This window comes from Colossoma macropomum, unplaced genomic scaffold (genome assembly GCF_904425465.1).
Source record: "Colossoma macropomum unplaced genomic scaffold, Colossoma_macropomum, whole genome shotgun sequence".
NCBI classification, from domain to species: domain Eukaryota; kingdom Metazoa; phylum Chordata; class Actinopteri; order Characiformes; family Serrasalmidae; genus Colossoma; species Colossoma macropomum.
This window is the reverse complement of record NW_023494786.1, coordinates 8919753-8943651: the sequence shown is the minus strand read 5'-3', so window position 1 is coordinate 8943651 and position 23899 is coordinate 8919753. Positions and strand designations below refer to the sequence as shown.

Genomic DNA, 23899 nt, shown 5'->3' with positions numbered 1-23899 from the left:
ACCAACTGGAAAGGAATGAAGGGCTGTTTCGGAATGTAAACTGAGCCTGGCCTATTAGGGTGAGGTTGGGTTCTCTTTTCTTTGCATTGGGATGAGTTATATATTAGTATGCTAGATGCTTCAACAGATTGCTTGCTGGGTTTACAGCACTCAGTCTGCTCTGGTCACATACACAATTGAAGCCATACAGTAAGCTGACACAGTAGCACATGCATCCACAAATTACGTAAAAGTAAAATATTTATATAGACTATGCTACCAAATTAGTTCAAACCATGGTCCCAAAGTTAAATAACTATTTAAAAGAACAATCGAGTATTCAGACCTCAGATATATACAAGGATTATGTTATGGTCTATTTAAACCCAAGCCATTAATTGAGATTAATAAAGTAAATATATACAAATCATCATCTATAGGGTGTGGTCTATTTGGAGGTGTCGGTCCCAACCCTAAACCCTCACATTTCAACTTGTGTAATATGTACATTTTTTGGAAGGTATTTTTTTAAACCTTTTTCAAAAAATGTTGTCCTGCCTTTTCATGTCACTACCGAAACAAAAAGAGTTTTAATCCAAGGGCGGAGCCTTATTTTAGCCACACCCCTGCATTTTAGAGCAGGAAGTGAGACTGCATCCCTGTCCCTCATCGCCACATGGTGAGCAGTTAGATCCCACTGTTTTGAAGTAAACGTGTCCCAAAGTCTGAAAATCAGTGCGCAACAGTAAGAGTTGTCATTACCAAAATGCATATTTACTGCAATTAAGTAAACCTTTTTGTGTTTTAATAAAAAACGATTTAAGGTGTAATACCTTATGCTGATTTCTTACTGGAAAAAATTAAACTGTAACACATTACCCTGAACTCAGTTCTTAAGACAAACTTAAGCCATCCACGTAAAAAATGATCTACTTTAGACAAATTTCAGTACTTTGTACTAGTTTCAAATTAAAGAAACTATTCACACATATATTAAAATATATTGGAGTGTTCAAAATTCCAAGTCAAAGTCTATTTATGCCACATACATAATCAAGTCCACACACAGAGGCAGACACAACCCCTTAGTAGGCATCTACACAAGTGTGGAATTGAAGCCCGAACCTCATACGTACCCAATGACCTTGAGACCTGATCCAACCAGGCCTGACTGATACTGCTTAGTCTAAAGCCTGACCTGAACCCACTCCCACATGCTAGATTACTGCAGACTGGTTTTAACCGTGCTTTGCTTTGTTGCGAAGCGCTTGATTTGGTCGACAGAAAATGTCATGCAAGGATAAACTGGTACTTCAAGCCTGATGTTGTATGTGAAAAATCACCCCGAACCCAGCCCAAAACCGCATTTTGTTGGGCCTTTTCGGGCTCGAGTCAAGTAAAGGAGCACTACCCCCACACAGACCCCAACACCACACACGATCATAGAGTGTGTGGGGTAAATCAGGTTTATACACACAAAAGAAGTCCCTTCCTAATTAAAAAGGATAAGAGCTGGATTAGAGGAATGCCTGGAGGAGAAGGGAATGTCAGCTGCAGCTCAGAGGCATTTGTGTACGTACGCTTCTTTTTTTGCAGGCGGAGATGGAGAGGGCTTTACTGCAGGGTGAGAAGCAGGCAGAGCTCGAGCAGATCGAGGCTGAGACTGAAATCATCAATCAGCTGCAGCACAAACTCAACGAACTGGAGAATGCCATCCAGAGGGAGAAAGACAAGGTACAAAACATGTTCATCTCACAGCTTACTGAAGACCTGAATGCTCATAACAATGCAGTATTCCATTACATTGGCTTCTATAAACATAAACACACGTTGCTTAGGAAAAATGCTATCAGAAACAAGGAATATTATTTTAAAGCCACAGTTCAGCCAAAAAACACATTTACACAATTTCCCCCTTACCCCAAATGCAGTCGGTCTGCCAAGTGTCTGAATTTGCTTCTAGTTTTGCATTGTAGGTACGTGGCAAGCCAAAAAGTATTGGAAGTTTATGTGATGACCTAGGCATGCCCAGGCCCATTGCCTGAGGGTCATTGCCCACCAAACAATCATGCCCCACCAACCCCATATTTTGCTGCTATAGTAGCATGGGCCAAAAAAAAGAATCACGTCATGCGTGCTGTTGCACTGCTTGTTGTGTGCGTCGGGTATAAATGGCAACATTGATTAACAGTTGAGAGTTTGTATGCATCACTTTGTATTGACCGCTCTTTAGGCTCATGATACTGTGCAAAATATACTCTCAAGTAGCAGGTAGGTTGCTTTCCTGCACCACAAGCGTAACATCTGAACACACAGAAAAATGAGCCGTAAATATGGACTCCAGGCTGCTCCTTACGCTAACTTTCTTAGCACAGCAGTTAATGTGGTATCACCACATTACCTGCCCTGTCTGCCCACATCAGACAAAAACAAAAGAAAAGCTAACCTTTGTTCTTGGAATAATTTGGTAGTTTTTAGTTTAGTCTCGTCTTTACAGCCTATACATAGCTCTATAGGCAATACTGGCTAAAGCTTAACCATGTGAAGAAGCCAAAAGGCTACTGTTACTATTTGTTTTTAATAACTGATGTAATCATAACATAAAAAATCTTTTAAGCCCTTGTTCATGTTTCATGAGTAAAGCTATTCTGTATGTGGAAAGCTTCTGCACAGATAAGAAAAAAATTCTACCTCATGCTCCTATAGAATGTTTTAAAGCCAGATAACATATTGGGGCTGATATAGGGCATGGATTAACATTGCTTATTAAAAGAAAGCTAGAAAAGAGACTGAGAACAAATACAATTTATGCGTCTTAAAACAGTGGACAGCATGTTTTCGAATAATTAAATTGTATTGATTAACAATTGACTTAATTGGCAATCGTGATAGTATCCTCAGCTAGCGAAAGCCTAGAGTGCTGTATGTTGTGGGAAGGTAAATCAGCAGACTGATTGCCTAAATGGGTAGACCTTTGGTGATCTGTTGATTCTCAAATGGGTGGCTCCTTTGAGCAGATCTGCCGTATATTTCTCACCCCATATCTTCCTTAGCCACATGGAAACTTAGGGCACCAGACAGGTCTTGACAGACTCACTACATTAAGGAGTAAAGAGAAAATTGTGTAAATTCCTTTTTTTGGCTGAAGCATTACTTGAAGGAGGTTGTGTCATAACACTAGGCTTGTGTTCTTCAGAAGCTTTCTTTATTTAAGCCATATAGTTCCTCACATGACATTCTTAGATGTTTGAGTCACAAGTCAGCTCTGTCCATATAGAAATGTGTGTGTGTGTGTGTGTGTGTGTGTGTGTGTGATGCTGGTGAGCCTCTCTGGACTGAACAGCCTTCTCTGGTCTTTGACATTCCTTAAAGGCATGCTATTCTCCAGGATGGCCACTCCAGACCTATGCTGGTCGCTTTTGCCATCCCCAGGTAAAACAAAAAAAAGACAATAAAAGGGACACAGTTACAAAACTAGTCAAACCCATTATCCATCACATCTGGCCATCTCCATCAGAGGATCTGAGGAGTTTATTGGTTCACTGGTTTAGTTAAAATTAGCATCCTACCAGTTTCATTGTTAATACAGGCTACTTTCAGAAGAGGTGAATTTTATATTCTCATGGTCCCTCATCAGGTCCTCTACACACAGCTTGGCTTCACTAATCAGCCTCCATTAACCTATAACCCACTCATCGCTCCCCTGCGCACTCACGCCTTCTCTGCTTCTCTCTTTGTGTCTCTCTATCTCTCTCATTCCCTCTGTCTCTAAGCCTTTTAGCTTAACGCAAACTCAAACTTGGGGATTAGCGTGCTGGCTTTAGCAGCCTGAGTGGCGCAAGACTCAGTCAAGCTGAAGTTTCCTGGTGGATCTCGTGCATAAAGGCTTCTTTGCGTTCGCTTTTTGAAGCTCATGACACTCAGTGTGGTTTGTGGTGGTTGTTCTTGCTAGCTATTCTTGCTAGTGGTTGTGGCGGTTCTTCTTGCTAGCTTGCACTGTGAAGGCTTTTGGAAGGATAGTGGGAATTTTGGAAGCTCTGACCTTTTGGCTGAAAGTGCTGTAAGAAACACAGGGTCACGCACTCTGAATGTGCTCAGAAAACTACTCGAGGTCATTTCTTTAACAGAATATATAGAGCACTGTGCAAAAGTCAGGGGCCATCCTTTGTTTAATTTAATGTCAAAGTAAGTTAGTACAAGTTGCAGCTATGAAGAACAAGTTAATTTTCTGGAGATGTTTCTGAATAGATTCGATGAAAGATAAACAATTTGCAAAAGGAAACTATGGAAAGTTGAAATAAGTAAAAAAATGGAATTAAAAAATAAATAAATGCCAAAAAAGGGGACAAAAAACTGATAATCAGAGCAGATAAACAGTACTTAAAGCTTTTATCTTGGAGAAATAAAATCAAAATCCACTCGTGCTTTAGATCTCTCTATCTGTCCACTGTAAACGATGGACTGGTTTTGGACAAGTTCGATTGTGAGAAGCAGAAAATGCAACCAACATCCAACACTGACATACAAAGGCAGGACTCACTAAATACTGCCAAATGAGATATTATATTTAGTCGTTGAGTCTTCTGTGTAATTTTCTGGTAAATAAATGTCTTCTGCTTTTTTCTCTGATGCTGAAAAATGAATAACTTCTTCTTAATGGCCATTTTGAGTGGAAATGAAATAAATGAGGCTGGTCTCTGATTTTTCACGGTATTATATCTGCATTCTATTTCAGTTAACCTTTTCCTTTCATAGATAGTTCCTATAAAGGAAGCATAGTGTAGATATGAGGGTAGCTTCACATAGTTGTAAATGCAGCCCATAGCATAACATAGTTTTAGAGAGACAGCTTCAAGCCTACTTCACAGTGAGAACTGATGTCAACAGAATCTAAGAAAGCTTTGATTCTGAGGAATCATAATAGTTCCCCTTTATCATAATTAAAGATTACAAAAAGTCTACAGTTGACAGCTTTTTTAAGGAAATTTAATCGAAAACTCTGCCTGTGCTAGTTAGCGATTAGCTAGCTAGTGACTAAGGTAAATAAATTTTGCTTTTAGGTACAAGTTGTTTGGAGAGTGTTGCGTTTGTGTTTTTTTGTGCTTTTGTGACTGGATATTTGACTCAAGTATTTCAGTAAAGACCCTTTTGAGCTTTTTTCCCTATCCGTAAGCTCTGGTAGCTCTATAGCAGTGGTAGCTTAGCACACTGAAGTCACATTCAACAATCCCATTCCTCAGAATATAAGTCGTTTCATGTGTCTGTACTTTCATGTGCTAGCAGTGTATGCTAGATTGATGTTGACTGTATCAAATGCCCTACTCTGTCCAATGTGATCACAGCAGTAAACTTCTTTCACTGGGTCATCGCTGAATTGTTAGCTTTTTAAGTATTGCATATTTTAAGTATTACATATTTCATATTATCGTCCCAGTTTGTTATTAGTCACATTTGACTTAACTGCACAGACAGAGTAAGGAAAAATATGTGTCGTAATGTGTCTTGGAATGTTTTAGTCGTCTGGAGAACAGAAAAATGCATGAATGTGGTCCGTATGCATTCAGGCATGTCAATGTAGACCTAGAATGTTCTAAGGACTAACTTCAGTTTTCCAAAGTAATAATTACTTTGCCGTCGCAAATCTTTCTTTCTGAGATGGAAGAAAGAAAAGGCTAGCTACAAAATAGCACTCACTGTGGTATCAAATGATCGCCAGACTGGAGGAAATAAGCCATTTGATGTTAGATTCAGGTGGCGTAACATCATGCACATACCAGTGGAATATTACTTGAGCCAAAGCCTAAGGCATGCCGAGAATAGAAGCCTGTTCGGCCCTGTTGAAGGCCTTCAGTCCTGTATAGTCGTGATGTGTAGGGAGTTAATTCCGTATGTAGAGTTTTACCGTGTAGTCCACTGAGTGTAGTTTACGTTCTAATAAATGCAGTAGGTTTAGTCTCTGTCTTCTCTGGCCCAACCAAATCTGTCATGTCCTCTAACCTCAGATGCTTGTGCATGGCGTGGATTTGAGCAGTGTGTTTTCTCTCTCTCTCTCTCTCTCTCTCTTTCTCTCTCTCTCTACCCCTGGACGGTTTCTCTAGGAAAGAGCTAATGTTGACGCCAAGAGGGAAGCCCTGGAGAGGCTTCAGGACACCTACAATGAGTTGAAGAGCCAGCTCCATAACTGCCCTGAGTCTCTAAGGGAGCAGTTACAGGAACAACTCAAAAGGGTCAGTCTCGCCCCCCGCAGACATCAGGACTGTCAGACGTGCTGCTATCCACAACCTCAAATGACCCTCTGTGGATCCAGACACACCAACTCCAGTCTCTCAGAGCACACACAAACACAGACACACACACACACACACACAATCCCAACCAGTCATTTTGGAGACTTCAGCAGATGTGGGATGTTGGTATGCATGATGCAAATGCACAAGTATGACACTGGGCTCTTTTTGCCTTTTTGGATACAAATATTTCATGGAATTTGCCGTGACCTTAAAAAAATGAAATCTGTATCATCCAGTACCAGTTTCAAAGGAATAGTGACCTCGCTTTACCAGTTTCAAAGGAATAGTGACCTCGCTTTAGCACTAATAATGAACAAAATCTAAACATTAGCATTACAGTATGCCAATAAATTAGCTGTATGAAAGGAAAATCTTTCAGTGGCTGCTAGATTTTATTCATTGTTAGTTTTATTGGTGGAACTGTTCCTTTATTTCTGCTGGGAGTCCCTCTTTAGCCTTGATTTCAGCTAATTAGAAGACAGTGGGCTGTGTGGTGATTTCAGGGTACGTTAGCACTCAGCTTTGTCTTGAATGTGTGAACATTCTCTATAGCTGTGCATGTCTGTTTGGGTCTGCAGTGTCTTACCGAAGCTACCTCTAACCCCTAACATTTCTACTAATCTATTAATGTAGAGATTAATTGGTTGATTGTGTCATCCGCATACCTTTTCTGTCACACTTGCATCCAAACATTCTGGGATTAGAAGGGAACGCTGTCTGTTTCTCTATTTACTGAAGATGTTTCTGACTTGGTAGACTCTGGAACAGTGCTTTGTCTGATATTTTTCCTCATTTTGTTAGAGCTGTCCTCATCAGGGTGCTGAGAAAGCCTTGTCAGTCTGTGTTTTGGAGACAGAATTTTTGATGACTAGCCCTCTTTACAGAGACGAAAAACCCCATGGGCTGCTCTGAGAAAGCAGAGATGACACAAACTGTCAGCCCCCGGGCTTTTTCATGTCAAAAGCATTTGATGACATGACATTAAGGGTTGCCCAATGTCCTTGAGATCTGTTTTGGAAGCATCTGGGATTCACTGCAGATCAAGCAAAGTTTTTTTTCCAGCAGCAGCAGCAGAGACAAGGTCTAGTACAATGCTACATGTAGATATACTGGGGCCATATCCTGGACAAGCATTTTCCTTGCTGTTTTTGAGTTTGAGGTAGTATATAAACATACAAGTTTCAAAACATACTGTTCACTCTGTGGTCCATGCTTATCATATGCCTATTATTATATGCCCATTCAGCCTACAGCTGGTTAGCCCCCTGCCCATTCGTGCTGAAGGGATAAAGAGCTGCAGTTATTTAAGGGAAGGTGCTGGGAAAATGATTTAACGTGGTGTTAACACAGCTAGACATCATCTTATTTTTTCTGCAGCCCCTAAAGATCAGTCTGAATTAAACATTTCTGTACATTTTAGCCCAGGCTGCTTTTGGAATGAGGCACAATACAGGGCAGCCAATCAGAAAAGAGGTTATTTACATATATCAGTCTTAAAGGCAGTAATGAAACAACATGATTAATTTTAAGGATAATGAGTGGTTGAAAAATGCCCATGTTAAACAATATTTATAGTTATGGCACATTCTACATTTTATATTTAACTTTTTTTCCAAGTTAAGCTCAGCAAATAAATAGAAATTGTGCTATAAAAGTGGCAGAAAGTGCCATATTTAAGTTTGTTCTCTGTAGAGGAGAAAATAAATAAAATGTCATTTTACTGGGTGTATTCAAACTTTTACATATGACTGCATACAGTAGACCGTCTTTGTCAAGCCAAAACACCCATCTCATGCCCCGCACCGTGTTGCTTTGCGTGCAGTGGCTGTGCTATGAGGCTGGTTGTCCTGCCGAGTGCCCTCTGCCTCTCTAGCTGCTCTGGTCTGGCTGGCACTGCCTGCCACATGGACTCCAGATGATGCTTTCTGACCTCATGCTTGGTGTTTGTGTGTGATTGTGTGCGTGCATTCTATAGGAAGCAGAGACTCTGGAAGCAGAAACAAAGCAGTTTGAGGACCTTGAGTTCCAGCAGCTGGAGAAGGAGAGTAGTCTGGAAGAGGAGCGCGAGACCATCTCCCAACAGCTCTTGCAGGAGAGAGCTCAGTACCAGAGCAGTGTGACCAAGCGGAAGGTATGGAACGCACCTGCTCCTGAACACAGTCAATACCTGCTCTCTAGTATGGTCCTAAGGTCTACAGTATTTGATCTACTTGTGACTTTAAGCACTGAAAGCTGTGGAGATGGCTGTGGTGCTCTGAAATAAATCTGTATTAACGCTGTAGCTGCAGAAAACAAAGTTAATAAGCAACACGGCTGCAGAAATATTTGCTCATTTGAAGAGAAATCTTCAAAAAATGTAGAACTGACTAATCAATGTCTTTGAAATCATTTAGAAAAAAAGTGTCTTACACAAAGGCTGCACAATACATTTTTGATATGATAAATTTTTATCATTATTGCAATATGAGTTTCCATGATAAACACATTGTTAAGGACTGTCATGAGAGAACACAGGTTCCGTGCCAGAGTGACGTAATTAGGCATAGCGTTAAAACTAACAAGCACTTCCCTGCACTGGTCTTGATCTATGCTCGCCTGTGTGGAGAGCAAGTAGCTTAAATGTTCGACTAAACAGCCACATGTGCACAGCTTAGTACTCTATCCAGAGCTACTAGCCTGTGAAAATGCCTCAAACATGACTATTCTTACACCTACTGTTGTGTGTAAAATGTATGAAGCAGTAATGGCAGCTGTCACAACAGATCTGCATCACTATAAAAGGTTTTTAAAGAAATTTGTATTTAATAAGCTGTTCAGAGAATGATGACTGTTTTTCAGCCTAACAATGCACAAAAAATGCAGTTCTGATTAAAGTAGCTATTAGTGTTACATTATTTTTATTTTGCTTAATAGTGAATAGTGCTTTTGTAATTTAGTATTATTTGTATTGCTTTTTCTTAAAGGAAAGATGAGTTGTATTTCTGTTTACACAGCAAAAAGTATCTGCAGCACATACAGTCATTGATACACTGTTAAAAAATGTTTTCTCATATCGCCATCGTGATACCTAACATCTTTACTGAACATTGCATTTTAGCACCACTGAACACATTGAAGGAATGTCACTGTCCACAAATAACAATTAAATTAACCTGCTTAAATCTCATGTTTTGGCAAATACTTCAAACCGATATTTAAGTAGGGGAGCAGGAAGCAATATAGTAGAACACAGCACAAGTTTTTTTTTGGCTGCTGTAGCATCTTTGCCAGCGCTGTTATTTAAAATCTCTAGCCTGTTTGGACTGATGTTGGTTGCTGTGCAGGAGAAGGTGGCAGCGTTGGAGAGCCAGGCCAGTCAGCTGGGCCTGCAGGCTGCGCAGGAGTGTGAGAGGCTGGCCAAGGACAGGAGTGTCACCCTGCAGCTGCTTCAGAAGGTACACCATCATACTGTGCATTAGGTCACATTAGCCTCCTGAAAGTGCTTACTCATCAACACAGAGTGTGCTATGATGGGTGGGGATGCTCTGACCAAGTTTTTTGCCCCTGATGCTGATCCAGGTCCTTTAATACTGAGTATCTGCTGATACCGAACCTGATCTGTCCAGTATTTTCCAGGCACACTGGAAGTATTTTAATGTTAATAAAACCAATCCCTTTCAAGTTGTCACTTACTTCAGAACATGCATAGTGTTATGCACTACTTGTGGGCAACAGCCACACAATATGTGACCATGTTTTGATGAAAGATGGGAAGCTTAACCACAGTCAAAACAATGGCATTGCAAATGTTACTAGTAACTAGTTTGATTTTCCACTTTAACGGGACCGTATCATGAAAAAAGCTATTTTTAATAGGAGTTTGATGGAATATGCAAGCAGTGTTAAAGTTCTGAATTCATTGTTTTTGGGATGTCACAAAAAACAACACATTTACCTATTTAGCCTGTAGCAGTTTAGCTCTGCCCACAGACACTGAGATTATAAGGAGTGATTCAGCCCAGACTTTTATCTGAATGAGGCGCAATACAAGCAACCAATCACAACAGAGACCATGTATGTATATCAGTATTTAAGACAGTAACAGAAACAGCCTGTTTAATTAATGGCTTGAAAAAACATTGTTTTGCGTCTCATAGTGGTACACGACCGACGGGTGCATAAAGCCAAAGTGTTGGCATGGTGACAGCATTACCGGAGAAAATATATAATTATCAGAGGAGCTTTAGCAATGTAGACTGTTTATTTAATATGGAAAAAGAAAGCAGGATGCATTTTTGTTGTGTAATACTGGGTTCATCTGGAATTCAATAACGAGACTTCTGGCATCCATGGCTCCCGGTTATACCACAGCTGTGGTTGATGGCAAATGCTTGGAAAATTGAATTCTTGATGGAGCGTTCCTCTTACCGCTGCTGTCTGCAGAATGTTGCCGCTGGCAGTGTCAGAATTTTTCGTTGCAGCTCCAATGAAAACAATGGAATATCCGGTTGGCAGTTGTCTGTCTATCGCCCACATGTAAACGCAGCATAAGTGATAAACAGAGGTTGGAAAATGGTCACGTAAAAATGAATTCTGCCTATTTTTGCTACATAAATCCACACAAATGTGGACCTTAGGGAAAGATAAAATAGAATAAAAATGTAAAATATGAACCCACTGCAAACATTTATATATAACTGACATCTTCTCTCACCGTTGCCGATAGTATTTAGCTCTATGATGGTGGCATAAACAGTGCAATGGGTTTAAAAAAAAAGCCCTAAGAAAGAATTTGGATTGGCACTGCTTTATCTGCACCACTACCAATCTTTCACATCCTCACATATGTCTGGGTTTTCAGGAGAAGGAGCGTCTAGCTGGTCTGGAGAAGAGATACCTCAGCCTAACTGGAGGCAGAACTTTCCCTAAAAGCTCCAACACAATGAAGGAGGTAAGTCTAGGTTATTTTTGTGTGAAAATGAGCATTGCATTTACATTTTGGAATGGTGTGCCAAAACAGCGAAGTAATGGCTTTATATTCCCCCTTTTCTCTTACCCACTTCCTAATATCATCTCTTACCCATTGTGGTCCATTTTACCCTGAATGAACTCATAGCTCATGGACTTTTACACAGTAACTTTTCATTATGCGCATGTTAGAATGAGTAAGATCATTTTCATTTCAGTGAATCTAACACAGTGGGGTTAATGTCTGCGAGGCAAGTTTGCTCAGACAATTCCAGCAATTGCGAATCCAAACAGATTGTCAGAATTGTTGGTATCTGCACGTCCTGTGCAATGTCTTATAAACGATACCCGTCACGTCTGAGTGGGGAAACAGGAAATGAAAGCCCTGCAAGGCAGGCAGTGGCTGACATGTAACCTCTAAACAGGATGTGCTTCGCATCAGTGACCTGTTAGACGATGCCCGCTTCCAGAATCCCCTCTGCCGGCTGGCTGCTCCCTATTTTTACACTTCCTCCTGCAGTTTGTATCCCAGCAGGCCTCGGGAGGTAAAGCTAACGGTCAGTGCATGTGGCCTGAATGTTTCTGACTCCTACTAACAACTCGCGTCAAAACACTGACCAGTACAGTCCCCACCCACTCACACTGTTGGCCAGTCACCTCAGACTGTGCTACTGAATATTTACGTGGTGGACGTTCACTGCACTGAATGACTTTTGTGACCCTGGCTGCGTGTAAACAGAGCACTTGAAAGGAAATCACTCTACCTGAGGAAGCTGTTTTATCATGCTGTTGTGAGAGTGTGTGATATAATATGTGCTCCTTCTGTCCTGAACACCAGCACATCTGCAGAAAGCATACAAGGAACTTGAAATGGGATTAAACATGGTAAAAAAAAACAAACAAACTCGAAAACAAAAAATGAAGCCAGTTTTTTTCATAGACTGTAGTTATAAAGAGGAACAAAATCAGAAACCTTTAGCTAAATTTATATTGGGGTTAATTGGTTAATGGCTTTATTTTTATAGATTTAGGGATTAGAATCAAAATTTTGGTTCTTTCTGAAGAGAAATTGTATCTTTTGGTTTTTGCTCTGTTCTCCAGTTAGTAAGCAGTTAGAAAAAAATAAAAGAATGGTTATTAAATGTTCTTCTGATATGCATTACTAGTTTTTAATAGGCCTACATATACACTGTATATGTAGGCCTGTTAAAAATAACAGTAACACTAAATCACTCACTGTTAAATTTATTCACTGAAGGTTAACCAGACTGAAATTCTAATTCATTAACTGCTTAGCTGCATTTTAAAATCTGAAAGATCATGTTCTGTGAAAAACAGGTATTATTAGTTTTCATGTTTTTACCATTTCTAATCCCTGATAGATTCACTACTGCAGTTAGAGAGTGTTGGCTTGTTGTCTGTGAGTGAGTGTGAGTGTGAATAAAGCTGACAGAGGGCTGTGTGTACAGCAGTGACTGACAGCATGAACTCTTGTCCTGTGTAAATGTGCTGGCTGCTCTCAGGAGTACTGCAGGATGGAGGATGTTTATAGGATGTATAAGAGCAACCCTCAGCTCAGCAGCTCCGCTCCGCACGGCCTTTCACTTACGCTTCACCCAGCTGTAGCTGCTCCCCGCGAGGTATCATAGCGCTCACACCTTCATTACTTCACCTCTCTCTTACACACTCTCTCTCTTTCTCTCTTTCACTCTCTCTTAGCTCTTTTCTTGCTGTCTGTTCTTGACAGTGTGCATGTAGGCTGCATACTGATAAATTTCCTGCTTAATACATGACCCATTTCTTGGCTTATGCATTTGTGTAACCACTGCATTATTAATGACATTGTCAGTGATCTTTAAGGAATACTTCAGTGTTTTTCAGCCTCTATCTGTCCTATCTGTAGCATATGACTCATTACCATTGACAGTATTTTCATGCATTTCTCTGTATTTAGTAACGGAACAGAATAAACATTGACTCAAAATACTTATAATACCATTGTGCTGCATTTTGGGATTGTTCTGCCACACTGGCAGGGTTAGTTCATTGCTTGTCATGCTTAAAAAAAGTGAATCAAATTAGAAGAATCTGGTCTCAAATCTACCTTTTTCCTAGCTGCTGTGTGTCTTAATGACTGTTCTTTTGTGTAATTTAAAATTTTCAAGTCACTCAAAGTCCTATGTGATGTTTGACGAGTATGAACTTCTTTCTTTGATTTTGCCTGATCTTGTAGTCATGTAGGTCCACATGCTAGTCAGCTCTGCAAACGTATTTAGCGAGTCCATGTGCCACAGATTAGACAAAACCAAGGAAAGCAGGTAAAAAAGGAAGGATTCTTTCAGAATCAGCCTAGACCGACTAACCCTGCCAAAATGGTGGATCATTTATAAGATGTCATGTCATCACATCACGTTACAAAGCCCTGTAGATGCCAGTGGGCAGGTGATTTAGATTCAGCATTGGCTAATATCATAAGTGTGTTTTCAACATTTTTCTTATCTGTTTCTTTTTAGGAGATTGTTAAAATGATTGTTCTCTGTTGAAGCACCTGCCCATTGCCTTCAATTAGCAGTGCGTTTTGAGTCGGTGCTTTTTCAAGGAACTGATTGTCCATGGTAATGGACAGCATGCTGCAGATGTGGCAGAAAGTTATTGAGGCAGAGATGTTGAGAAACACTTAGTGGAGAATTCCATCAAGGAGAAAGTCTTTAAAATATTTCTTATGAAATGTGTAATGGGACATTATAAACGGAGATACAGTACATTTCCTTTTTATTGGTAACTGTCATTTGTGTGCTGCTCAGTCTTTAACTGTTTGTCTCATGCCTTTCCTCTTTATTCTCCTCCTGCCCATGTCTGCGTCTCCCTCCTGGCCTACAGAATTACGTTACTGTCGGCCAATTAAACCAGATCTATGGGATGCCAAAGGTGGACTCCTCTCCCACCTCTCCTGCCCTATCACGTCAGCCTACTTTCACTGAGCCTGCCTTTTCCTGCCTTCCCTCCCCTCATGGCTCCTCCCTTTCTCTTTCTTTTGAGGTGTGTCTCTTTTCCCTTCTATGTACTTCTTGTTCCTTAAATATGACCCGTCCTCTTGCTGTTGTGCTTAGCATTAAGTCTCATAACTAGAACTAGAACTGCAATCATAACTATAAATGTGTGTCTTTACTCTGGCCCACTTTTTGAAATGATTGAATTTACATTGAGTCCAATTGCACCACTCACACTGTTCACTTTAATAGCTTGTATTACCTTGTACATCCACTCAATGGCCACTTTATGAGCGCCACCTACATTAATGCGACAGTATATAGGTGTACGGTTATAGGTTGTAGCCCCTCTGTTGTCATGCACACTATTTGTCAGCTGCTATCTCCCCCATTCATCACTGGTCAGTTTCGGGACTGTTATTGATCAGATATTATCTGACACATTATCAACACAGCAGTGACACTGATATGGTAGAATGGCAGCTTGTGTAATGCTGGTACGACTGTATCAGGCACAGCCATGGTGCTGGGCTTTTACAGATGTAAGTAAATCAAATTACTGACCCCCCAAATATATCCATGGAAGAACAGCTCTCTGGTGAGAAACTAACAAGTCTCTTTCTTTTCTGGCCACAGAAAAAAGAGACTTTTTTTTTTCATTTTATTCTGACAGGCTTTCTGCACATCCATGTAAACACACTTCCATACAGCGGGTTTTATCTGTCTGACAGGGTACAAACTTAACAAGCAGTTAGGCTTAAGCTGACTGATGATTGTATCCATCAGTCGTAGGGAGTTTCCATCTGTCGCCATTGTCAATAAAGCTGAACTGTTTAAATGTCGCCATCTGCAGTTTAAAGATGCAAAAAAAGTAATTATATTTGTCTTGCAATCAGTTTCCTTTGAACAAGTTTTCTTTTAAAGTGTAATGTTAGTCCGTGTCATAAATCAGCCCTGATATGTTGTCTGGTTTCAGAACATTTCATAGCAGCAAAAGGTAGACCTCTTTCCTTTTTTCCAGTGGTCATGCTTTATAAACTGATAAAGCTGTGCGGTACCCTTCCAGACACAAAATGGCTTCCCTCACGAAAGATGAACAGGGGATTAAAAGGTTTTTACCTTGTGATTACATGAGTTATAAAAAACAAAAAAGACAGTGCACAGCTACAGTAACAGTACCTTGTTCACAGAGTTTAGTTTTAGCCATTGTATTATTTCAACAAGAAGCGATATGTAGGCTGTAGACATGCCATTCATTAAATCTATACCACAAATTTCCAAACCACGCAAAAAAGACCAAGAACTACCACTAACAACAAAGGTAGCTTCTGACAAAGAGCAAAGTTTCCCGACAACAAAGCATTTACACATAACTTTTTTTTTGCGGGTGGGATAATTTTCCCCCTAATTTTCTCCCTCTAGCAAGGTCTCCCAAATCACATTATTCTACCTGTCTAGGAGGGTGAAGGTTAGTATGTGCTTCCTCTGAGTCATGTGAAGCCAGCCACTGCATCTTCACAAACTACTGCTAACGCAGTGTTATCTGACAACTGAAAGTGCTTGGAGGAGAAAGCTAACAGATGCCCACATTGGCTAGCATCATGCTAAGTGACGGGGGCCATCCTACCCACCCAGATGCTCTCTTGAACTCCTGGCCACAGATGGCTATGACATGGCTGGGGATTGAACTTGTGAGCTCTAGATGTTACCACATAACTTTGTCCCTGACGTCTTAAAAAATCATTCATGTATTTTCCTTGAAGCATTTAGTAGCTTTTAAGTGAAATATCCTTTCAAAGCACGCTGATGTGTTACCTGCAGGGTTTTTTTTCTTGTGGCCCTGCTTTGAAAATCTGCCTCTACACATCATGCTAGTCTCTGGTTGGTTATTTTGCATGTCAGTTGGCCCTGTCCTGTCATAGTAAGCAGCTGCTGGCCACATTAAGGGACAAGAAGCTGACCACTGATGAAAAGCCAGAGGATGGCTAATACAAAATTGTGCAACAGATGGGCTACAGTCTCTAACTGTACACCAGAAAAGAGAACTTGTGAGTCCATCTTTTCATTTTGTGTCACAGTTTTTCCCAACTCAAGTCCTCAAGACCTGCACTGCCATCGGCAGCATTCGCCAAATAGGAATCCTGTATAATTCATTGTACAGTGCAGGTGGTCTACAGGACAAGAGATGGAAACACTGGGCTAGGTTGTAGTTGTAAGTGGGCCTCTTCCTAGAACTTCACTGATTAGATTAGTATTTCGTTTGTTGGGGGAAAATCTGTGAGATATACCAAGCAGGGCAAATGTCATGCTCATTTATGCTAACTCAATTTGGTATCGGCAGAAGTGCTTCTTACAAAATGAATTTGCGATGGGATTAGAAGCTGCTGGCTACTCTGTCACTAAACCAACATTTTCATTAGCTGCTCATTAACACTTTTCTCTCTTCTTCTTCTTTTTCTTCTTCTCCTTCCCTCACTCCCTTTTCTCATGCCACCCTTCCACCTCCTCTCTCACTCCTTTGTGCTTTTGATGTGTGTGAAGGCTCAGCCGGAGTGGCTCAGGCCTCAAATGGCTGGTCTAGATTTAGAGCGCTGGTATCAGGAGGTGATGGAGGCTGGAGACTGCAGCCCGCTCTGCCCCCCTCCTCTACCGGCCAAAGGTCACTCACGCAGGCCTCTGCAGGTAAACAATGCAGGCCCGGATTCCCTCTGTCCTTCCTGTAGGGATGCACTCGACTAGAGAGTTTCACAGTCAACCAAAAGACCTGAATTCTGATTAAAATAAATGCTCTCACAGACAGGTCACGTCAATAAACGTGGTTTTTGCACACGTCACGTTAAAAAATGTGTTATCACATGTGGAAGAAATGTGTGATTATTTGTAAATACAAGGTTTTTGCACACCTCACATGTGACATATATGTGAAAACATTTCAGAAAACATTGAACTGTACTGTAACTTAAAGGGTGGTGATAGAAACCAGGAACCCAAATGTGTAGTGTAAATTCAGCCATTTCCCATGTAAGATTTGGTTGCACCTTTAGTGGAAGCTTTCATTTTGCTCTGTGTTACTGAAAAGATTTTTAAGACACATTTTCATTTTTTTTAAATCAACAAAACAAACAAATTGCCGCCACATATGTGGTAACCAGGGCTATGGGCATTTTTGTAGGGAAACTAATTTTACTTAAGATTGCCATAAATACTTTAAAGATGGTATATTTGAAGCTGTACTCAGTAGATACATGATCCAAACCTCTATTTGCTGAAATATCTACAATTTTAACTATAATTCACTTGTAAAAAAATAACAGCCAAGTAAATAAATGAAGAAAGAAATAAAAAATGCATTTAGCTGACTGATAGAATCTCAGTGAACTAAGAACACTATATCTGACAAGTAGACCTAAAGGGGACAGCCCTGCCCCCTGTTCTTCTTTCTCCATGCCTTCATCTTCACTTGGTTCTCCCTACACTCAGAGAAATCTCACATCTTCCACATCGAGCCATCTCAGAATCTGCTGCAGATTGCTAAGGAACATTACCATACTGTTCGATTTTGTTCAGACTTTGTGACTCATTGCTCTGGAATCTCATCACTACCATTCTGCAGATCAACCAGAATGTTCAAAAATGCTCACTCCAGCTAAAACAGTACAACAGAACTGCTCAATAAAAAGTGCTGCACTTTTCTGTTACAGCCAGAAAGACAGTGTTAACATATTAAAGATTCAAAAGACCTAGATTTATTTTCTAAAAGTTTATCTGGATATAGTGACACCAAAAACCTTTTGTACACTCTAACCTGAGTGGTAAACCATTCGTACTTCAGAAAATGTTTAAAATAAATTAGATTTAGAGTGAAACTTTTAGCACAACATCAGACAGATTGCATGCTCTTTGTGTGGAGAAAGCCTGGAGAAGAGACAGCATTAAGAGTACTGCAAGGTCTGCTGCTGTTCATTGATGCGTGCAATCATGAATTCAGACGTGTACAAAGGCATTTTAGAGGCAAACTTGGATTCCAGTGACAGCGATCCGAAGCACACCTTTTGAAGGAACACTTTGCCAAAAAGAAAATGGCAGTCTTGGTATCATCTCATTAAAATAAATAAAATACACTTCAGGAATGGCAGAAATGTCCAAATACTTTTTAGGGCCACTGTATGTATATAAATATATATAAAACCTATCAGGATCTGTATATAATCCCAAGTCCAAGCTTGAAAACCCTTGAGGGTATAAAAATGTCATTTCCTGAAACATTTCTCAGCTGCAGTGACTGTGTGTATGTATACTGGTTGGTGTATAACATGTACTGTTCTCTGATCGGCAGGTGTACCGCTCCAGGCTGGATAGTGATGCCAGTCAGTCATCACTGAGGCAAAAGGTCAACACTGGCCTGTCGCCCACCTACACCACTGCAACACTCGGCCGTAACACTTCGTCCAGGGTAAATTATTATTTCTTTCTCTCTCGCTCACTCTGCATTACTTACATCCTGTGAGTCATCGTTCCTTTAGTAGAGATTTTTTTAGCGTTAATAACGGCATATTTCTTTTCCCAGAGCCCTCTGATGGTGGCTAACAGCACCGGCAGTCTCCCTCGCAACCTAGCAGCCACCCTACAGGACATCGAGATAAAGCGGCAGCTGGCCCTACAGCAGAAAGGTACTACAGCAGTGCTCCTAAGCAGCAGTTTACCAAAAAATCTAATCTACACAACTTCTCCATTACTCCAAATGTAGTCAGTCAGCCAGTGTTTGGTGTCTCAAGTTTGGCCCTTTAGACTTACAGCCATGCTATGAGGCTATTGTAGTTAGCATTGTGTAAACTATGTACCAAAATCATCTCACACTTGTCTTAACCCTCTAGTGCAGTGTGTTGTTTTAGGGTAGCAAACCCATTTTTTCTCACTTTACAATGACGTGACACATATGATGACCATATGTCGGTTTTCAAAGAAGAGGACACTTGGAGCAGGTGGGCAACACGGGGCAGACTGTAGAAAGCAAATGACATTAGGAATCTTGCATAAATATTTTTGATGTAACACACGATAATTTTGTTGCATTGTTGCACAATGTTGCCTCAAGGCAACGTACCCCAAAAAGGACCCCCACACACATTATTATTTTTTAAAAATCCTGTTATGGTGCATTCAATACAAAGTCTCAAACAGACTTGCTTTATGTGGTTTCTGACACTGTTATGATAAACTGTTATCTATAAACATTAACAAAAGTAGAAAATTCAAGAAAACTGCTACCACACCACAGTTTTACCTATGAGACTTTTAAACATGTCTGTTAGCTACATTAGCCTCGTAGCTCTAGTAAAGAACTAAAGACACCAGTCATATTCTTGGCTGACTGATCACATTTGAGGTAAGATGGAAGTGGCATAAATTTGATATTTCACCAAACTACTGTGTCAGTGGACAAAAGACAACAGCAGTGAGATGAGTGCTTTACAGAGATGTGCATTTGATGGACTGATCTGGTTTCAAACCTGAATGAGCTGATGGGTGTAAACATGTAATTTAGAAATGTACTTGTTCTCTCTATGAGTGTAACTCCTCTTCATGGTGTACCCCGTCCTCCGTACACCTCTGGTTTTGTTCTAACCATTATACTGTTTTATCTTTGTGTCACTCTGTCCGTCTACCTCCATCGTTCCTCCCACTCTCACCCAGACCACTTGCCTTCATCATCCGAGTCCTCCTCCACCGCAGACAGCCCTACAGGTAGCCTGCACTGAATCTGGAGTGGGTTTGGACTCGTCATCATCATCATCATCATCATTATTTTCTTCCTCTTTATTATTCCTTTTATCCCTCACTTTTTCCCCCATCTGCTTTATTCCCACCCAGCCTGTGCTGACCCCCTGAAACAGCGCATGACTTTTTACTTTAATTTTCATGAAGATCTGCTTTTTTCCTTTGCTTTGGTAGCCAGCATGGAGTAGAATGGTTTTACTGAAAACCATATGAATCACTAGGACTGGACTTGCTTGGGCTGTTTGAAGTCTCTTTTTTTTACAAAGAGCACATGCAGTGCATATGTCTAATGTGCTGTATGTGTGAGGGCATGACTGAGCAGCGTGGCATTAGCGTGTCATCCTACATGGATGCGCGGGTCTTTATGGCCTTATGGACAGGAACAGGTGGCTTGGTATGGGTTTGTGGGAGTGCTAAAAGAGGGCGTTTCAAACACAAGGAGAGCCCACCTTTTAACTGAGGTATAATATGATATTTATACGGCTGTAGATGCTGAATTTCCTCTAAAAAGGTGTCCATGCTGAAGCCTCAAAGCTGAATGTGGATGTATGTATGTATGTCTGTGTCCGTCTGTCCATTTTTGCATTTGTATACTGCTTATCGAATGTTTGGGGATTTTCCCTTTAGAAATGTGATTTGTCTCACTGATACCGAAAAAATATCTGCAAAGCTGTTGTTAATATAAAACATTTATTTACTAAGACTTCGAATACTAATTGAAATACTATTGTGTAGCACTCAGCTTCCTGTTTAAATCAATGAATCAAAGAGCTTGTTTATGCCTAGTCGTGTCATGTGTCTTGAGTGTCTTAGTATCAGGATTCTAGCCAGTTTAGTTAATTTCGAAGCAGCGACCCTCTTTTTATTAACGATAAAACATTTGGTTAAAAACATTTTGGTTAAAACCTGTATCCAGATACAGGTCATACAAAATGACCAGGTGTAAACGAAGTGTCTTTTGTGGTATAAATAGCAGGTTTTGCTTAAATAATGATTTGACAGTTTTTTTTGTTTTTTTTTTACAAATTATTTGTTAAAAGCACATTTTGAACATCCTTTGGCCCAAACGTGGTTTAAACAGCTGAAAAGCGAGTGCTCACATCACACCTAAGCAGTATTTCGCATTATTCCCGAGGTAGTGCAGTCACACGTGTTATCACGAATATTAAAAGGTGTGAAACTCAAAATAAACATGGCTTATCTTTATCCTTTCTAGGTCCCTCTTAGTCTGTATGCCATGAACACATATTCTTACATACTGTTGAATTATTTCTGCTCACTCTGCTTACAGAGTTTATATTAGAACAAGCTGAGACATTCTGTTGAAAGTGCAGATCCTAAACCTTTAATTAATATCACATTCTGTTGCTGTAAGAAAACCTTGTATCTCCAAAATAGCAACTATACAGGAGAAGGAAAAACACATTCCTAGTTTATAATGGAAGTCAAAGTAAAAAGATTTGATTCCAAGTAATTTTGGAGCACACAAGTGAAGTCTAACTGTAATGTTCACATTATGTAAAAGTGTGATAAATGACAAAACTAGGAGGTATAAAAATATTCTGTCCCGAAAGCGACAGTTTATATATGGGAGGAGAAGAGCAAATGTTTTATAATGATAGATTTTTGTGGTATTGTGATATTTTGAGTAGTTTGCGGTTTTAAATGCAGCCTATGCTTTACGTTTCTGCCATTTTTGGTCACTGAATTTGAATCAAAAGCAAATTTAATTCATTGCTTAATTAGCTGTGTAGATAATCATGTAAGCCTGTTATTACATGTAATTATGTAATGTAAATTGGAGCTCTAACAAAATGACAATAATAACTGTCAGCTTCTGGCGGTTAACATGTGAAGTTAATGCAAATCAATTAAAGAATCTGCCTATTTGTATTAAAGACACTGAAAAGCAAGGAATCCCCAAACTTTAGACAGGCAGTGTATAATGCGCTGTGTGGGTTATGCGTGTTAACGTCTTCCCTCTCTCCTCTGCAGGGCAGCAAGTGATAGAGGAGCAGAGGCGGCGTCTGGCTGAGCTGAAGCAGAAGGCTGCAGTGGAGGCTCAGTGCCAGTGGGAGGCGCTGCGGGGCTCGCAGACGCAGCTCAACAGCCCTCAACTGCTGACTGCGCCGCCTCCACTGGTGCACCACTCCATCCTGCACCACACAGCTCCCTCTGCTGGAGAGCCGGCCTACGACACGCTCAGCCTGGAGAGCTCCGACAGCATGGACACCAGCGTCTCCACCGGCAACAACTCAGCCTGCTCGCCGGACAACATGTCCAGGTCAGAACGCCGCCGTCTGCTTTCATAGACCGCTCCTCTGCCTGCCTGTCTGTTTTACACTGGGCTCGCTGACAGCAGTCGGCATGGTTTCTCCATCTCCTCCCTGCGCCCTGTCTGGAGCTAAATTCCCCACCATCTGTTTATTTCCTCTTGCTGTGCTGTTTATTTCTTTATTATTCTTCCAATTGCACCTGTGAGAACATGAGGAGAAATTAACATGCTCTTGTATGACTACTGCTGCCTGAAGGCTGTTACATGGCGCAACATGCCTATACGGTGCCCCTCAAGTTTGGGTGTACCTACCTTTTCAAAATGTTTTTACTAAACAAGCGTGTTTTTCTTTGTCATTATGCAGTAACATAACATTACACTGGAATTCTGGGAATTTAATTGAAGTCATTTAGAGTGGTTTGATGTGAAATGCTCCATTGTAGAGAAACATAATGCCTTTAAAAGCCACATCACAGAAAGTTATTACACAAAATAGTTGCTAAAATGCTGCCTGATGCCTGAGACTTCGTTTTATTATAGTTCTGAGATCATGCTGTGGCCTAAAACATATTTTTAAAAGCCATTCATGGCAGAGAGGTACATTCAGACCCAAAGAGGCTCTCAGCTTTAGCAGTATTTCTCCATTATCAACAACACATATAAAACTCAGAAGACACTTGTAGGTTCACTGGTATTGTAATCGTAAGTGAAATGGTTATATTTGCATTTTAGACATTATGATGCCTGGTTCCTATCAACACCGCTTTAAAGACATCTCGATCAGAGTTAGTAAGTTTCTCTACAACGAACCATTTCACATCAAACCACTCTGAATGAATGTTCACATCCTGATCACTAAATTATGGAGACATTTTGAAAAAAATCAGTGGAATTCCCCTTTAAATAGAAAGCTGATAAGATCTTGCAAAGTTAAAGGAACATCATTAAAATGCTGAAGAATATACATGCGCATATACATATACAGTCGTATGTACACGTCCTTCACAGGATGAACATACAAATGCATGTTTTAATGTGCTACTAAACTACCACTTATTTGCTGAAATTAACATGTTGGAAAAAAATATGAAATATGGACTCTGCAAAAGTCATGGCACATTTTATTATGTTTTGTTTTTGCTTTTTTCCAATATGTTAATCATAAATTGTGCACTAATATGCCAATTAAACAGGACTAATGATGCTGTCTTTTTAATGAAGCATGCAGTTGCTCAGTGTTGTTTAAGTACGAAAGATATCCATGATATGCTCAGAAAAGCCAGTGGTGTTCATGTAGCTACATGCCATAACCCAGACTTTTTATCTGTTGATGTCTGCACGAAAATATTGAACCCTTTAATGCCAAGACAAAAAAGCAGGTCTTTCTGCATTTTAATCCCCTTTTTTTATGCAAGAAAACATGTGAATAGCAGTAAATAGGCAAAACACAGTAGCATACTGTAAGCTCCGATTCTGTCTGCTGATCTTTTTCATTATGAATGTCCATTTTAGCATGAATGTTCACAGTCCAGCTATTCTGGGGCAGATTTTCTATATTAACCTATGCAGGTATCAAACATTACTCTGCAAATTGCACAAGAAGTCTTTGATGGGCAGTGTTTGTGTGTGGTGTTGATATA

The 23899-nt window shown here is 40.3% G+C and overlaps 1 protein-coding gene across 18 annotated transcripts in view; it reads left to right on the top strand.

Annotated features, from left to right (window-relative positions):
• Positions 1-23899, top strand: part of phldb1b (pleckstrin homology-like domain, family B, member 1b) — a 102763-nt gene that overhangs the window by 71345 nt on the left and 7519 nt on the right. For 7 of the 18 annotated variants that reach the window (XM_036559978.1, XM_036560013.1, XM_036559961.1 and 4 more), the window contains 12 exons: positions 1576-1713; positions 6078-6206; positions 8245-8400; positions 9593-9703; positions 11110-11199; positions 11642-11761; positions 14097-14255; positions 16748-16888; positions 18543-18659; positions 18774-18876; positions 19901-19951; positions 21980-22268. In XM_036559978.1, coding sequence (XP_036415871.1) covers positions 1576-1713; positions 6078-6206; positions 8245-8400; positions 9593-9703; positions 11110-11199; positions 11642-11761; positions 14097-14255; positions 16748-16888; positions 18543-18659; positions 18774-18876; positions 19901-19951; positions 21980-22268 — 1604 coding nt within the window. Of the gene's footprint in view, positions 1-1575; positions 1714-6077; positions 6207-8244; positions 8401-9592; positions 9704-11109; positions 11200-11641; positions 11762-12739; positions 12857-14096; positions 14256-16747; positions 16889-18542; positions 18660-18773; positions 18877-19900; positions 19952-21979; positions 22269-23899 lie in introns of all 18 variants that reach the window. The other 11 variants (XM_036560072.1, XM_036560055.1, XM_036560020.1 and 8 more) reach the window with 9 other exon arrangements.